A 17,749-nucleotide genomic window follows, 5' to 3' on the forward strand; every position below is an offset into this window, starting at 1 on the left:
TCCCTTCATAGCTGACCGACCACCGCCTTTCCCCAGCTTCAGAAACCTTCAGAAAAGCGCATCTCCAAGAGGCACATCTCCATACAATCCCTCATTTCCCCGAATGACTTTTTCTTCTGCATCACTTCTGCATTTGGATCCATACCACTTAAGCTCTTGATACTCACCCCACTGTAAGGGTTTGCATTGACAAAAGAGAGGAGATTTAGGTGTTTGCATTAACAGAATTTGTAAAAGGCAGGGAATACTAAAGGACGTAAGGTGGAAGGACAGTTGTAAGATTAAAAAGGTAGGGTTGCAAAATATTGACCACCAGAAGAGTCCCCCCCTCAGGTCGCACCTGGAGAGTTTCCAGTCCTCTACCAGTCTCAGCTATGGGAGGCAGAGGCAAGCAGAGGCAGAACCATTCCATTCCTAGCTTGGGCAGTGGCTAGCGAGTGGAAGGCAATCTGCTTCAAATCAAAACTCACCTGTGCTGGGCAGCAGCGGCACGGGAGACAGCCGAGGACGGAGACTCAAGTTGGTCACGTTTACCACGTGAAAGATGGCAATGGGAAACCACTTCTGTATTTTTACCAAGAAAACTCTCTGGATCCACTACCAGAACGATTGCAGATGGGGAACGGGGCGTTCCGGGTGTCCGTGGTGTCCCTGTGGGTCGGAAACGACTCGACGGCATGAGACAAGACAAAAAGAGTCACCACAGGAGACGTGGACGTAATAACCCACCGCGAGCCCTAGCTGAAACCGGTTCGGACGAGCACACACTACGGAAGGACACGGACGGAGAAGAGAACCAAGAGCAGAAGCAATGGGCTTGAGAGAAGGTGTCCATAAGCGAGTAGATTGTAATGGTCGGTGCGATGCTACGGTTGACGCAGTCCCCGATAGGGATCGCCCATCGGATGGTGACCCACGTGGTGTCCATCCTTGATAGGTAAGGTCATTGAGGGCAGGGAGTGTGTCTGTTGATTGTTATAGTGTACTATCCCAAGCCCTTAGTACAGTGCTTTGCACACACAGGAAGTGCTCAACAAAATATGAATGAATTAATAATAATAATAATAACAATAATAATAATAATACTTCTGGTATGTTAAGCGCTATGTGCCAAGCACCATACTAACATCACTAAAATCCGCCCTTTCCTCTCCATCTAAACCGCTGCCACATTAATTCATTCATTCATCCTATCCTGCCTAGATTAATAGCAATAATAATAATAATAATAATGGTGGTATTTATTAAGCGCTTACTATGTGCAAAGTACATACAAGGCGATCAGGTTGTCCCACGTGGGGCTCATAGTCTTAATCTTTACAGATGAGGTAATTTGAGGCACAGAGAAGTTAAGTGACTTGCCCAAAGTCACACAGCTGGCAAACGGCGGAGCCGGGATTAGAACCCATGACCTCTGACTCCCAAGCCCGGGCTCTTTCCACTGAGCCATGCTGCTTCTCATCATCTGATTACCGCATCAGCCTCGTTGCTGACCTCCCCACTCCAGTCCATATTTCACTCGCTGCCCGGATCATCTTTGTACAGAAACGTTCAGGACATGTCACCCCCGTCCTCAAAAATCTCCAGTGGTTACGTATCCACCTCCGTATCAAACAAAAACTCCTCACCATTGGCTTTAAAGCTGTCCATCGCCTCGCCCCTCCTATCTCACCTCGCTTCTCTCCTTCTACAGCCCAGCCCGCACACTCCGCTCCTCTGGTGCTAATCTTTTCACTGGGCCGCCATCTCGCCTGTCTCGCAGCCAGCCCCTGGCCCACGTCCTACCTCTGGCCTGGAACGCCCTCCCTCCTCAAATCTGCCTGCTTCGAAGCCTTACGGAAGGCACATCTCTTCCGAGAGGCCTTCCTAGACTAAGCCCCACTTTTCCTCATCTCCCACTCCCTTCTGCGTCACCCTGACTCGCTCCTTTTGCTCTCCTCCCCTGCCCTCCCGGCCCCACAGAACTTATGTATATATTTCTAATTTCATTTACTTATATTAATGTCTGTCTCCCTCACCCTCTAGACTGTGAGCTCGTTGTGGGCAAGGAATGTCACTTTTTACTCTTGTATCGTACTTTCCCAATCGCTTAGTACAGAGTTCCGCACACAGTAAGAGCTTAATAAATACAATTGAACGAATGAATGAAAGCAGCGAGGAACGTTGTTTTCGTCTTGTGTAGGTGAGACCCAAAGCTAATCTTTTCAACATCACTATCCATTTCAAAATATTCTGCCCTCAGGCTCAGCCCCAATGTTTGTTCCTATCCTGGATAATATTGTCCACTCCATTTATACCTCGCCGATCCTTAGACCCCTGAGGGTTTTTTCCCCCAAAAATTCAATTAAGACGGCTGGATTTCTAGGACTGAGAGCACTCTGGAGTTTCTCTCTCATGAGAATGAGGAAAAGGAACAGATTCTGGCAGGGGAATGAACCAGTACCAGCACAGAAACACTTGTGCCCAAATAGACCAGATGTTTCAGGAATAGAAATGGTCCCAGATAAATCCATTGCCAGAAAAAAAAAAACTGGTTCCAGACACCCCACTCTAAACCATGGACATATTTCAGCTACCCCGTCTCAACCCGAATCTCCTGTTTTTATTTACGAGCAATTGACTTACGTAATTCTCAGAAATATGGATTCCAAGCAAATGACAGACAATCTCAACAATAACTTCCAATTACTCCACTTCAGCTTCTGAGATTCCAGGCCCTGTCTAACTTCCAAGAAGTGAAATTCTGGGAACTGATTCTCCCCATCAAGGAAAGAGCAAACTTAAAGCAGGGTTTCCACCAAAAGATTAGAAATGATATGGGTGCCAGACGATTGGGTAACCTCGGAGTCCAAAGCAGATGATCTAGTGGAGAGAGCACGGGCGTGGGAGTCAAGAGGACCTGAATTCTAATCCGGCTCTCCACCGTCTGCCGTGTGACCCCGGGCAAGTCATTGTGAGCTCGTTGTGGGCACAGAATGTGTCGGTTTATTGTTATATTATGCCCTCCCAATATAACACACAGTAAACACTCAATAAATACGATTGACTGACTGATTTCACTTCTCTCTGCTTCAATTAAATCATCTTTAAAATGGGAATTAAGACTGGGAGTCCCATGGGGGTCAGGGACGGGTTCCAACCTGATTAGCTTATATCTACCCCAGTGCTCAGAACAGTGCTCGAAACATAGAAAGTGCTTAACACACATTATTAATAATAACATTGATAATAATAATAATGATGTTGGTATTTGTTAAGCGCTTACTATATGCAGAGCACTGTTTTTAGCGCTGGGGTAGACACAGGGGAATCAGTCTTAATCCCCATTTTACAGATGAGGTCACTGAAGCACAGAGAAGTTAAGTGACTTGCCCGCAGTCACACAGCTGACAAGTGGCAGAGCTTAATAATTATGGTATTTGTTAAGCACTTACTATGAGCCAAGCACTGTTCTAAGCACTGGGGCAGATACAGGGTAATCAGGTTGTCCCGCATGGGGCTCACAGTCTTCATCCCCAATTTACAGATGAGGGAACTGAGGCCCAGAGAAGTCAAGTGACTTGCCCAGAGTCCCACAGCAGACAAGTGGCAGAGCCGGAACTAGAACCCACATTCTCTGACTCCCAAACTCGTGTTCTTTTCAGCAGCGCTTCGTACGGTGATACCGGCACTTAGAACAGTGCTTGGCACGTAGTAAGCGCTTAACAAATGCCGTAATTATTGTCATTATTATTCCACCTGCGTCTCGGGGAGCAGCAGGGTGGAACAAAGCTGTATTTAGCTAACGCAGGGCACGCCTTGGGGATCGGCAGAAACAGAGCAGCCTGCCAGCACTGACGTGGAAACCGGGAGTTGAGCTTTATTGCTACTTAGATTTAATAAGCAATTCCTACATGTGAGAGAACAGCTGCGGTAAGGGTGGGGGCAAGATGGACCTCGCAGAAGCATCCCCAAGGTGGGAGTGGGTGACGTAGCCAGCGACATACCCAGCTAGACTCTTTGGGCCTAAAACCCACCTTGCATTCTAGCCAGGGAACCTAGTGTAGCCCAAGGTTGCCCATGTAGTTTAGCAATCAACCAATCAATTGTATTGATTGAGTACTCACTGTGTGCAGAACACTGTCCTAAGCACTTGGGAGAGTACACTATAACAGAACTGGTAGGATGGTTGAGAAGCAGCAGAGGGTAGTGGATGGAGCACAGGCCTGGGAGTCAGAAGGTCATAATAATGATGGTATTTGTTAAGCGCTTACTAGGTGCAAAGCACTGTTCTAAGTGCTGGGGGATAAAAGGTGATCAGGTTGTCCCACATGGGCTCACAGTCTTAATTCCCACTTTACAGATGAGGTCACTGAGGCACAGAGAAGGGAAGTGACTCTCCTAAAATCACACAGCTGACCGGTGGCGAAGCCAGGATTAGAACCCACGCCCTCTGACTCCCAAGCCCGGGCTCTTTCCACTGAGCCACGCTGCCTCTTTAATCGTGAATTCTAATCCCAGCTCCGCCTCTTGTCTGGTGTGTGACCTTGGGCAAGTCGATTCTCCGTGCTTTAGTTATTATCATTAAGTGCCGTCGAGTCGCTTCCGACTAAGCGCTTGGAATGTGCAAACGGGTAACAGATAGAGACAGTCCCTGCCCTTTGACGGGCTTACGGTCTAATCGGGGGAGACGGACAGACAACAACAATAGCAATAAAGCGAAATGGGGGATGGAGTCTGTGAGTCCCACGTGGGACAAGGACTGTGTCCAACCCGACTTGCTTAGTTGCTTAGTACAGTGCCGGACACGTAGCCCTTCAAAAAATACCGTGATTATTATTAGATATGTTCCCCGCCCACAGCAAGTTTTCAGTCTAGAAGGGGAGACGGACACTAATATGACTAACTTTATTTATAAAAATAAATGACAGATATGTACATGACTGCTGTGGGGCTGAGGGACGGGCGAATAAAGGGAGCAAATCCGAGTGCAGGGGGTGTCCAGAAAGGGGGTGGTTTGCAGTTTGTTCCGCTAACGAGCCCCTCCCGTGTTCGGCTAGCCGGTCCGATGGCCACAGGGCCGGAGGCTAAGGATCGGGGAAATGCAAAGGCTCTTGAGAAGCAGGGTGGCCTGGTGGAAAGAGCACAGGTCTGGGAGTCAGAGGACATGGGTTCTAATCCTGCCTCTGCCACATATCTGTTGAATGAACTTGGTCTAATTATTTAACTTCTCCATGCCTCAGTTACCTCACGTGGAAAATCGGGATTAAATCCTACTCCTTCCTTCTTAGGCTGGGAACCCCATTTGGGACAGGAACTGTATCCAACCTGATTAACTTGGATCTGGTGCCTGGTGGAAAGAGGCCGGGCTTGGGAGTCAGAGGTCATGGGTTCGAATCCCGGCTCTGTCACTTGGCAGCTGTGTGACTGTGGGCAAGTCACTTCACTTCTCTGGGCCTCAGTGACCTCATCTGGAAAATGGGGATTAAAACTGTGAGCCCCACGTGGGACAACCTGATCACCCTGTATCTACCCCAGCGCTTCGAAGTAAGCGCTTAACAAATACCAACATTATTATTATCTAACCCAGTGCTTAGAACAGCGCTCGCCACATAGTAAGTAGTTAACTAGTACGAGCCTTCTCCGATTCAACCCTCTTTTCCCCGGGTCCCTCTCCTCTCTTTGCAGTTGGATCTGTGACCTTCGAGCTTTTGATATTTGACCCACCCGCAACTCCACAGCACTAATGTACATATCTATAAATTATATTTTACAAATTTATATTAATATCCTCTCCTCCTTTAGACTGCAAGTTGTTTGTGGGCAAGGAACCAGTCTGTCAGCTCGGTTCTGTAGTATTCTACCAAGCACTCAGTACAGTGATCTGCACATAGCAATCATGCCACACATACCACTGATTAAATAATAATAATGATGGTGGCATTTGTTAAGTGTTTACTCTGTGCGAAGCACTGTTCTAAGCGCTGGGGTAGCTACAAGCTAATGAGGTTGGCAAAGTCCCGTCCCACATGGGATTCACAGTCTCAATCCCCACTTTCAGATGAGGTGACTGAGTCGCACAGCAGACAAGTGGCAGAAGCAGGATTAGAACTCAGGTCCTTCTCACTCCCTGGCCCATGCGCTATTCTCTGGGCCACACTGCATCTATTTATTTTGTTTCATCACCCTATTTATTTTGTTTATTTTGTTTAATGAGATGTACATCACCCTGATTCTATTTATTTGCCATTGTTTTTACGAGATGTTCTTCCCCTCGACTCTATTTATTGTCATTGTTCTTGTCTGCCCGTCTCCCCCGATTAGACCGTGAGCCCGTCAGAGGGCAGGGACTGTCTCTATCTGTTGCCGATTTGTACATTCCAAGCGCTTAGTCCAGTGCTCTGCACATAGTAAGCGCTCAATAAATACTAATGAATGAACTGCATCTGTCTGGATTAGCAGGTTACACGCATAGATCCCTTTCATTATAAACTGCATTTATCTTGTTAAAGGTTTCAACAGCAACAGCCATTCAAAGGTGGGGGAGGGGTGGAATCATTCATTCATTCAAGGGTATTTATTGAGCGCTTACTGTGTGCAGAGCACTGGACTAAGCGCTTGGAAAGTACAATTCAGTAACAGAGACAAACCCTGCCCAACAACAGGCTCACAGTCTAGAAGGGGGGACAACATAACAAAAGAAAAGTGGATGATTCACAGCATTCAGGCTGGCACATAGTTCAAGGAGGCTTCTCTTGTCACTGGTGTATTGTAATAATAATAATAACGCTATTAAGTGCTTACTATGTGCCAGACACTGTTCTAAGCACTGGGGGAGAGACAGGATAGTCGGATTGGACAGTCTCTATTCCTCATAGAGCTCAGTTTTAATCCCCATTTTACAGCTAGGGGAACCGAGGCCTGGAGAAGTGATTTGCCCAAGGTCACACAGCAGACAAGTGACAGAGCCAGGATTAGAACCCATGACCTTCTGACTCCCAGGCCTGTGTCCTATTCACTACACCTTCTCAAGGCTTTCCAGTCTTGTTGGTTCTTTCTCTCCCCCACTAAACTATGGGGGCCCTGCGAGGTTCTGTAGCCTTGAGGAAAGAGGACAGAGCTGTTAAGCGCTTACTATGTGCCAAGCAGTGTTCTAAATGCTGGGGTAGATACAAGGTAATGGGGGTTGTCCCACGTGGGGCTCACGGTCTTTATGCCCATTTTACAGATGAGATAACTGAGGCGCAGAGAAGTGGCTTCCCCAAAGTCACACAGCAGATGAGTAGCAGAGGCGGGATTAGAACCCACGACCTCTGACTCCCAAGCCCGGGCTCTTGCCACTAAGCCACGCTACTTCTAAGTGACGATGATGATTGCAAAGTGTGGATATTGGATTGATGTTACGTTACAGAGAAGCAGCGTGGCTCAGTGGAAAGAGCACGGGCTTGGGAGTCAGAGGTCATGGGTTCAAATCCCAGCTCTGCCGCTTGTCAGCTGTGGGCAAGTCACTTCACTGTGCCTCAGTGACCTCATCTGTAAAATGGGGATTAAGACTGGGAGCCCCACGTGGGACGACCTGACTCCCCCGTGTCTACCCCAGCGCTTAGAACAGCGCTCTGCACATAGTAAGCGCTTAACAAATACCAACATTTTTTTTTTCTTTACTGGTGAGCTGCAAATTAATTAAGGAAGGTTTCCTGGTAGAACTTTAGAAAGCTCCTGAAGATGGCCAGAGTTCTGGAGGAATAGATTTTTGGAGGGAGAGGGGAGTTAAGGGCTGGGAGAAGCAGTGTGGCCCAACGGGAATATAGCCCGGGCCTGGGAGTCGGAGAACCGGCTTCCAATCCCAGCTCTGCTACATGTCTGTTGCGCGACCTCGGGCAAGTCACTTCTCTGTGCCTCAGTTTCCTCACCTGCCAAATGGGAATTGATCACCCACTCTCCCTCTTACAAATACCGTGAATAACATTTGGATCATTCCGTGGAGGCGACGGATTTCTTATACAGCGTGGCTCAGTGGAAAGAGCCCGGGCTCGGGAATCAGAGGTCATTGGTTCTAATCGCGGTTCTTCCACTTGTCAGCTGGGTGACTGTGGACAGGTCACTTCACTTCTCTGGGCCTCAGTTGCCTCATCTGTAAAATGGGGATTAACTGTTAGCCTCACGGGGGACAACCTGATTCCCCTGTATCTACCCCGGCGCTTAGAACAGTGCTCTGCACATAGTAAGAGCTTAACAAATACCAACATTATTATTATAGCGTGGACTGGTAATCGGTAGACTCCCTGTGGGCAGGGAAATTATCTACCAAGTCGTATCGCACTAACCCAAGCACTTAGTACAGCGCTCTGGACACATGAAGCTCACAATAAATACAATTGAGCACTTGAGTACAGTACAATAGAGTTGGCATACACAATCCCAATGCAGCTGAAGGTCTAGTCTCAGTTTGAAAAGCTGCCCAACCCTTTGTTTTATGGTACTTGTTAAGTGCTTACTATATAATAATGTTGGTATTTGTTAAGCACTTACTATGTGCAGAGCACTGTCCTAAGCGCTGGGAGAGATACAGGGTCATCAGGTTGCCCCACGTGAGGCTCAGTCTTAATTCCCATTTTCCAGATGAGGTAACTGAGGCACAGAGAAGTGAAGCGACTTGCCCACAGTCACACAGCTGACAAGTGGCGGAGCTAAGATTCAAACCCATGACCTCTACTCCCAAGCCCGTGCTCTTTCCACTGAACCACTATCTGTCAAACACTGATCTAAGCGCTGGGGACGGTACATATTAGACCCAGTCCCCGTCCTGCATGGGGGACTCACAGTCTAGTAAGGAGAACGGGCATTGAATCCCCATTTTAGTTGAGGAAACTGAGGCCCAGAGAAGTCACACATCAAGTAAATGGCAGAGTCGGGATCAGAACCCCGGGCCCTCTGCCTCCAGACCCGTTCTCTTTCCACTAGGCCACGTTGCTTCGTCAGGCTTGCCCTTACTTCTACCGGGGGGCAAAACCGGATGAAAATCCACTCAGGCAAGCCGACCGGCAGCCCAGGCCCTCCACCTACTGAACCAAGCGGAGACGGCCGGCAGGCCGGCCAGCGAGCGGGCCCAAGTGAGCACCAAATCGCTCAACCCTCCTCATCCCCAGCCGAGGCGGAGTCCGTGGGCTCGCGTTACCCAGGAGCCGAGACCCACTAGAGAAGCCACGCCGGTTACACTCGGCTCCTCTCCGCGGCTTTAAGTAACAAGGCTAGGTTTTAGAGACCTATTTTCAGAGCGGCAATGCCTGGCAGAAATCACTCGGGGCCGACAGAGCCTTAGCTGAGGCATGAGCCTCTCCTGTGAGGGACCCACCGACCACCACCTCAGCATTCCCTTCCCGGGGGCTTCTTGCTCAGAGCAAGACCTCCAGTCTGGATTTGGGTTTTTTAAAAATATTTGTTAAGCGCTTACTATGTGCCAGATACTGTTCTAAAGTGCTGGGGTGCTTACAGGTTGGACACAGTCCCCAGCCCCCTTTTACAGATGAGGGAACTGAGGAATAGAGAAGTGACTCGTCCAAGGTCACGCAGCAAACAAGCGGCACAGCCGGCTCTAGAACCCAGGCCTGGCTCTATCCATTAGGCCATGCTGCTTCTCTTGCTGCCCAAGGCCACATCCACTGGTCTGCCAGGAGTGCCTTGTTTTATCTTTAATGCTAAGTGCTCACTGTGTTTTAGGGACTGTACTGAGCACTGGGGTAAAGTACAAGCTAATCAGGTAGGATACTGCTCACCCTACTAGGTTGGGTTTTTACCTCCCATTTTACATTTGAGGTACCAGACACTTAGGGGCTCGCCTAAGGCCACATAGCAAATGGCAGAGACGGGATTAAAACCCAGACCTGTGCTCTTTTCTCTAGGTGAAGCTACTCAATGCCACCTAGCTGCAGACTCCTCTCTGGCCCAGAAGAAATCCTCCTTGTATCTGGATGAAATTCCTCCAGCTTTCCAAGAAACTCACTTTTCCTCCACGGCACTTCAAAATCTGGGACTTGCCCTCTGAAGTGCTCAGCATTTATGCTGCCTCTTAAATCTTCCCAGCTCCCTCCCGACATGTGGCCCGGATGAAGAACCCAGGAAAGCCCAGACGAGCACTCTTTTTCATCAGATGGCCAATCTTTCGGCAATCCCAGTCTCCCACTGGACTGTAAGATCATTGTGGGCAGGGAATGTGCGTTACATTGTACTCCCAAGCATTCAGTACACCGCGCTGCATCCTCAAGCGTTCAGTCAATACGATTGATTGATCCCAACTACACACATAAATGAGTCCTGTACATTTTTTGGGTCAATTTTTATTACACACGAAAATAGAAATCCTCAGTTTTATTGGGGAGGCTGACCACGGCCACGGCCAAATCCACCTCTCTGAAAAGAAACAGGAAACGGAAATTGTTACTTCGATGACACACGTGAGCGTCCTTTTCCTTCCGCCATCCTGTGGCCTTTCGGTCCCAAAGGGCTAACTGAGGACCGGTTCAGAGCAAGTTTCTCCCGGGCCCTGCTGTCCCCAACAGGGTTCCCCTGATGATCTGAGGATAAGGGAGGCTCTGTTTCTACGCATCATCGAGGAAAAGGTGGATTTCTAAATCTACTCTCCACCTAGGCGAGTTCATGGAGAAAACACCCCCCTCCCCACCCCCGTCTCCTAGAGGAAAAGATCCTGAACCAAAGATACTTACAAACTGGAATTCGGTCGCTGCTCCAGCACCTGCCTCAGCTTTTTTGTCAGCGCCAGCTGGAAAGGTGGAAAGAATGAGAATGAGCCACCGGATCCGGAAAACAATGCCCTCCCCACCCTGCATACGGCTCCTGTCCTGTTTGCAGGGATGCATATGTAACGGTAATAATGATGGCATTTGTTAAGCGCTTACTATGTGCCGAGCACTGTTCTAAGCGCTGGGGTAGAAACAGGGTAATCAGGTTGTCCCATGTGGGGCTCACGGTCTTAATCCCCATTTTCCAGATGAGGTAACTTGAGGCACAGAGAAGCAAGTGACTTGCCCAGAGTCACACAGCTGATCAGTGGCAGAACCGGGATTAGAACCCTTGACCCGACTCCCAAGCCCGGGCTCTTGCCACTAATCCACGCTACTTCTCTTGCATATGTGAGAAGCAGCATCTTGCAGCGGATAGAGCATGGGCCCAGGAGTAAGAAGGTTAAGGGCTCCAATCCCAGCTCTGCCACTTGTGTCTGCTGTGTGACCTTGGGAAAGTCATTTATCTTCTCTCTGCCTCAGGTACCTCATCTCTAAAATGGGGATTGAGACTGTGAGCCCCACATGGGACTAGGACTGTGTCCATCCTCAGTGCTTAGTACAGTGCCTGACAAAATAAGCACTTAAATACTATTATTACAACGGTGACTTGAGGTAGGAAGGTAGTTCTGGAGCTGCAGATGGCTTAGCAGAGGGAAAGGAGAAGCACCTGCCTCTGTCCAGTGCCATCCCTATCCGTAAGCCTACAGTCAAGCTCCCCGGTTTACAGGGGGATCAACACAAAGGAGAAAGGGTAGCTCAACCCAAACACATTTAGCTTTTCACGAAAGCCAGAATGTGTGCCGTGACCGACGTAGGACTCACACACACAAAATGGTTTTCTTCCGTCACGCTGAATTCTATCCAGGCACAAGCAGATGGGAGGACATTCCCTAACGCGCTTTATTTAAAACATGGAGTAATGTCCCACAGTGGAAGGAGCAAGTATATTTTCAAGTGCCCATAGGCATGGTTTAGTGACCCAGTAGGCCCGGCTTCTTCCTTTCTATTTCCATTCCTCCCCTGCTGCGCACCGGAGGTCCAAGAATCGGGCAGAGAAGCCTTGTGCGGATGAATTCGCAGGCACTCGTGCACAGGTGACTTCGTGAGACAAAAAAGGAAACGTCCTTTGCCTTTCTAGGGGCAACCATGGTCTTTAAAGACAGCTTTTTAGAAAACAAGAGGTGATGCGTAAGCAGTGGTTCACCGACAGCTGGATACTTACGGGGAGCAGCGTTGCGTCTGTAGGTGTCCCTGTCGGCCTCACCCCGGGTAAGCCGTGCGGGGCGCTCACCCTCCAGACCTACACAAAATCGGAGGAACGAAAAACATGGGAAATCCAGAAACGCACCAACCCCAACCAAAACCCAGAAAGTGAGGTCCCAGACCAGAGTCTTCCATGTCCACTTTTTAGTGGTATTAGTTTAAAGCGCTGCAGTAGATACAATTAGACTGGACCAAGTCTCTGCCCCGCACGGGGCTCGGGATAACGCCCGATTCTTTGAGCTCAACTTCCCCCCACAATGTCCACATACAAAATCCAGACACATGTATAATAATTATTCAAATTCCCCACCCACTTCCCCCCTAAAAGTTTCTGAGCCTGGGGGAGACATCTATCTCCTTGGAGCCTTCCCCTAGATCGGGTGGCTTCTGTAGTCCTGAATTCCAAACAGAAGACACCACGCTTTTATCCCCTTCCAGTTTCAGAACAAAACAAAACAAAACAATAGACAACATATTCGGTGACATGTGGTACTCAGAAAAATCCAATAATCATCAGGCCCATGAAACCAGCTGACAAAGAGGTCCAGAAAAAAGCGGGACATCTGGACATTTTTTAGCACACTTCTAAATTCAGCCACACCAGGCCGGGGGGGGGGGCCCTATATTTGAATCACAAGAATAGAAAGCTTTCACACTTTTTAATTTATCCCGACTAAAACCCAACAGCGAAGCCATTCTGTAAATCCAGCCCAGTCCAAGTATGGATTCCCGACTCTTTGGGGGAATACGAGAACCTGCTTTAGGATGCCCAGAGCAGTCTGCCCCCATGCCCTCAGCCACAATCTAGTCACATGTAGCATCAGACAATCACAGTAACCCATGGCACCTTTCCTAACAGCGATCTAAATGGCGTAGCTGAAGGTCATTAATCTTAAATCTAACTTCCCAAGATAATTAGTGACTCTTCCACATCACAGCTGCTGGTTTGAGAAGCAGCGTGGCCTAATGGATAGACCACAGGCTTGGGAGTCATGAGAATCCTGGTTCTAATCCCAGCTCTGCCACTTGTCTGCTGTGTGACCATGGGCAAGCCGCTTAACTGCTCTGTGCCTTAGTTACCTCCTCTGTAAAATGGGGATTAAGATTGAGCCCCACATGGGACAGGAACTCTGTCCAACCTGATTTGTTTGTATCCACCCCAGCCCTCAATACAGTGTCTGGTAAATAATAAGTGCATAACAAACACCATTATTATTATGATGATCCTGTGTGACATGGACTGCGTCCAACCTGATTACTATCTACCCGAGCACTTAGAACAGGGTCTAGTGTAAAGTAAGTGCTTAAATACCCCCCTCAAAAGTAGCCCCTGAATTTCCTAACACAGCTCTCCTATGGCAAAAACAAGTGGTGTACAGAAGGTCATTAACCTTAAGCTTAACTCCCTGAGGTAATTACTATTTCATAACACAGCTGCTGGTTTGGGTGAAAACTCCATAAAAGCCAGACATCTAACATAATCACCTCTAAATCAAGGAACAGAAGGACTAACATTCATTTTCCATAAGGCTTCGTATTTCCCCTCCAAGAAATCCAGTAGGACAAGGCAATCATTCCTCCAGGAACAAATAAAACTCTGAAGCTGGTTGACGAGGTGGGCTTTACAATCCCTTTGGGCATTTGGTATCCACCCCTCCCTCAGCACCACGTTACTTATACTTATGTACCTATTTATAACATTAATTTATAACGTCTTTCTCCCTCTATAGACTGTAAGCTCACTACGGGGAAGGAACTTGATGACCAACTCTCTTGTGCTGTCCTCTCTCAAACTCTCAGTACAGTGTTCTACACACAGTAAGCACTCAATAAATACCAATGATTGAAGGAGCTTAGATTCATTAATCACTACAAGACTAAGGAGCAGGGTCCAGTCACAGACTGCTATATTAAAGATGGTGCACATGGTATCCAGGGGTCAGAGTTCCACCCAAACCACAACATGAGTCAAACTCTTTTAAAAATAGAGCAGCACGGCATGTTTTTGGAAAAACATTCCCACTGCACTAACACTTCCTCATCGTGACCAGGCTGCAGGAGCTCTACATTCAGAGGAGGAAAACAATCTTGCTCGGCGTGGATATTTCGGAGACGAGGCGCACCGAGGGTTTTGGGCACCTTACCTTTGGGTCGTGGCCTGCCCGTCTCGGGGCGGCTACGACGCAGAGTGGCGGGCACGATTTCGGGTGGCAAGTGTAGGTAGTCCCGAAGGTACTGAATGCCCTCATTAGTCAGGTACCAGTAGAAGTGTCTCCAGGCAAACTGCTCCTTCACATAGCCCCGAGACTTCAGAGACTAAGGAGTGCATTGCGGAGGGAAGAGAGTTAAGAATCAGTAATAATTATAATGGCTTGAGGAGTTAACAATACCACAGCAACTTTTCTGGGGGGTAGTTAACCGAAACTTACGCATGTTGTACCAAAAGAAGTTTCACAACAAGGATTACTGAGGGAAATCCAAATTTTTCTAGGGTGTTCTATATCCCAACAGCTCCCTACTTAATGTCTAATAAGAGTTCAAGCTGTGTTTTTCTCTCCCTTCAAATTGGGCATTTGGGAGGGGAAATGGATGGCACCAAGACCCCCCTCCCACAGGGCTACCAGTGTTTACCTTCCCCATACCTGCATGGCTTTCATGACATGAAGGTTGGGCACATTCTTATCGGCCAACTCTGGGTGTTTTGGCATGTGGACATCCTTCTTGGCCACCATCACTCCCTCCTTAAAAAGGAGTTCGTAGATGGCAATACGATTCTTCTTGGGCATCAACATCTGGAAGATTTAATGTTAAAGCAGTCAGACGCGGGTCATGCGACACGGCAGATGGTTCAGAAACCCACCACTTCCCGGGGTTGGCATGTGCAGAGCGAAACAGGGATCTTTGGTCTAGGAATACCCCTTCTGACAGTCCCCCCAGCGAACACACATCCCAGGAGGAGACTGTATTTTTACAGTTCATCGGTGCACCGGGTAGCTGGAGGTTGATGGAGTAGGTCAGGCCCCCGCAATCGATGGAATTAGGGTTGACGCTGTCCCCACAAAGGATTCCATCAGAGAAATCCCACTCTTAGCAAAAGGTCTATGCAAGGGTGGGGATCCAGGTCTGTGAGCCTGTCACTGGGCAGGGATTGTCTCTATCTGTTGGCAATAGTCCATTCCAAGCGCTTAGTACAGTGCTCTGCACATAGTATACGCTCAGTAAATACTACTGAATTAAGTCACGGGCACATGAGGAGGAGTGGAGGAGATACCTTGGCTTTCGGGGGTTGCACCCCCGATAAAGAGCAGCAGCGTGGCTTAATGGCTAGAGCATGGAGTTTAAAGTCAGAGGATGTGGGTTCTAATCCCAGCTCCGCCCCTTGCTTGCTGCGTGACCTCTGTGCCTCAGTTACCTCATCTGTAAAATGGCTTTTACGACTGCAAGCCCCACGTGGGACAACCTGATAACCTTGCATCTACTCCAGGGCTTACAATAATAATACTGATGGTACTTGTTAAGCGCTTACTATGTGCCAAGCACTGTCCCATGTGGGGCTCGCAGTCTTACTCCCCATTTTCTTGATGAGGTAACCGAGGCCCAGAGAAGCGCCTTGCCCAAAGTCACACAGTGACAGGGGGTCGGGATTAGAACTCACCACTTCTGCCTCCCAACCTGGGCTCTTGCCACTGAGCCACGCACAGAACAATAAGATAATAATGTTGGTATTTATTAAGCGCTTACTATGTACCAAGCGCTGTTCTAAACGCTGGGTTAGATACAAGGCAATCAGGTTGCAATAATAATAATGTTGGTATTTGTTAAGCACTTACTATGTGCTGAGCACTGTTCTAAGCCCTGGGGCAGACACAGAGTAATCAGGTTGTAATAATAATAATGTTGGTGTTTGTTAAGTGCCATGTGCAGAGCACTGTTCTAAGCGCTGGGCTAGGTAACCAGGTTGTCCCACACGAGGCTCAGTCTTTATCCCCATTTTACAGATGAGGTACCTGAGGCCCCGAGAAGTGAAGTGACTTGCCCAAGGTCACCCAGCTGACGAGCGGCGGGGTCGGGATTAGAACCCACGACCTGTGACTCCCCAGCCCGAGCTCTTGCCACTGAGCCATGCTGAATAATAATAATAATGTTGGTATTTGTTAAGCGCTTACTATGTGCCGAGCACTGTTCTAAGCGCTGGGGTAGACATAGGGGAATCAGGTTGTCCCACGTGGGGCTCACAGTCTTAATCCCCATTTTACAGATGAGGGAACTGAGGCACAGAGAAGTTAAGTGACTTGCCCACAGTCACACAGCCGACAAGTGGCAGAGCTGGGATTCGAACTCATGAGCCCTGACTCCAAAGCCCATGCTCTTTCCACTGAGCCACGCTGCTTCTCCAGCGTTCTCCAGTTGCTGAAGCAACGCTTCTCCCAAGAGGGAAACGAAGCAGAGCTCGGGGTGGGGGAGTCCCCCCAAAAAGACACGAAGCAGCCCAGGCCTGGCGGAGGAGGCACTCCCCCCATAGCCGAATTGTCCATTCCAAGCACTTAGTCCAGTGCTCTGCACATAGTAAGCGCTCAATAAATACGATTGATGACTGATGGTCTATCTGAGGCTGACTCGTCTATTCCAAGCGCTTAGTCCAGTGCTCTGCACATAGTAAGCGCTCAATAAATACAATTGGATGAATGATGGTCTCTATTTGAAGCTGAATCGTCCATTCCAAGCACTTAGTCCAGTGCTCTGCACATAGTAAGTGCTCAATAAATATGACTGATGGTCTATCTGAGGCTGACTCGTCTATTCCAAGCGCTTAGTCCAGTGCTCTGCACATAGTAAGCGCTCAATAAATACAATTGGATGAATGATGGTCTCTATTTGAAGCTGAATCGTCCATTCCAAGCGCTTAGTCCAGTGCTCTGCACATAGTAAGCACTCAACAAATACTATTGATGAATGATGATCTCTGAGGGTGAATCGTCCATTCCAAGCGCTTAGTCCAGTGCTCTGCACCTAGTCAGCGCTCAATAGATACAACTGGATGAATGATGGTCTCTATCTGAAGTTGAATCGTCCATTCCAAGCGTTCAGTCCAGTGCTCTGCACAGAGTGAGCGCTCAATCGGTAGGAATGAATGAATGAGTAGCCAGGAAGGGCGTCTGGGGCCGGCGCCCCTCCCCCCCCACCCCCCCGGCCGCTCGCCGCCGGCCGGTCCCGGGCCTCCGCCGGGAAATCTGTTTTCCGGGCGGCGGCGGGGAGCCCCCCGGGCCCGGGCGGACGGGGGATGGGGTCGCCGGGTGCGGGATGGCCCCGATGCGGCTGGATGGCGGGGCCGCCGCCGCCCCCCCTTCTCACCTCCGCTGCCGCCGCCGCCGCCGGAGCCCCGCTGGAAAGGAAGGAGCATGCGCACACCGGACCTCTTCCGCGCTCCCGCGAGGACCCCGCCACACCGCTGCGGCTGGCCGCGCCACTGCCTGCGCGCAGTCGCCAGCCTGCCCCGCGCCGTGCCCGAAGGACCCCGAGCCCGCCTCCCACACAACCGCCCCGCGGGGACGCCCAGCGCTCGCTCGCTCATTCATTCGTTCATTCATTCATTCGTTCGTTCATTCGTTCATTCATTCATTCGTTCGTTCGTTCATTCGTTCATTCATTCATTCGTTCGTTCATTCGTTCATTCATCCATTCATTCATTTTTATTGAGCGCTTAC

At 49.2% G+C, this 17,749-nt stretch overlaps 1 protein-coding gene and 1 non-coding gene across 2 annotated transcripts; one reads left to right on the forward strand and one right to left on the reverse strand.

Annotated features, from left to right (window-relative positions):
- Positions 1-322: 322 nt before the first annotated feature.
- On the forward strand, positions 323-460 carry LOC114813570. Its single transcript, XR_003761287.1, has one exon. It is a non-coding gene; the product is annotated as a small nucleolar RNA SNORA7 (small nucleolar RNA).
- Positions 461-10,298: 9,838 nt separating this feature from the next.
- Positions 10,299-17,487, reverse strand: RPS10 (ribosomal protein S10). Its single transcript, XM_029069920.2, has 6 exons — positions 17,397-17,487; positions 14,687-14,836; positions 14,189-14,360; positions 12,004-12,081; positions 10,704-10,759; positions 10,299-10,389 (listed from the first exon to the last, which is right to left on the reverse strand). Exons 2-6 carry the CDS (start codon positions 14,834-14,836, stop codon positions 10,348-10,350), a joined length of 498 nt encoding a protein of 165 aa, XP_028925753.1. The 5' UTR covers positions 17,397-17,487; the 3' UTR covers positions 10,299-10,347.
- Positions 17,488-17,749: the final 262 nt, after the last annotated feature.

This window comes from Ornithorhynchus anatinus, chromosome 7 (genome assembly GCF_004115215.2).
Source record: "Ornithorhynchus anatinus isolate Pmale09 chromosome 7, mOrnAna1.pri.v4, whole genome shotgun sequence".
Lineage (NCBI taxonomy): Eukaryota > Metazoa > Chordata > Mammalia > Monotremata > Ornithorhynchidae > Ornithorhynchus > Ornithorhynchus anatinus.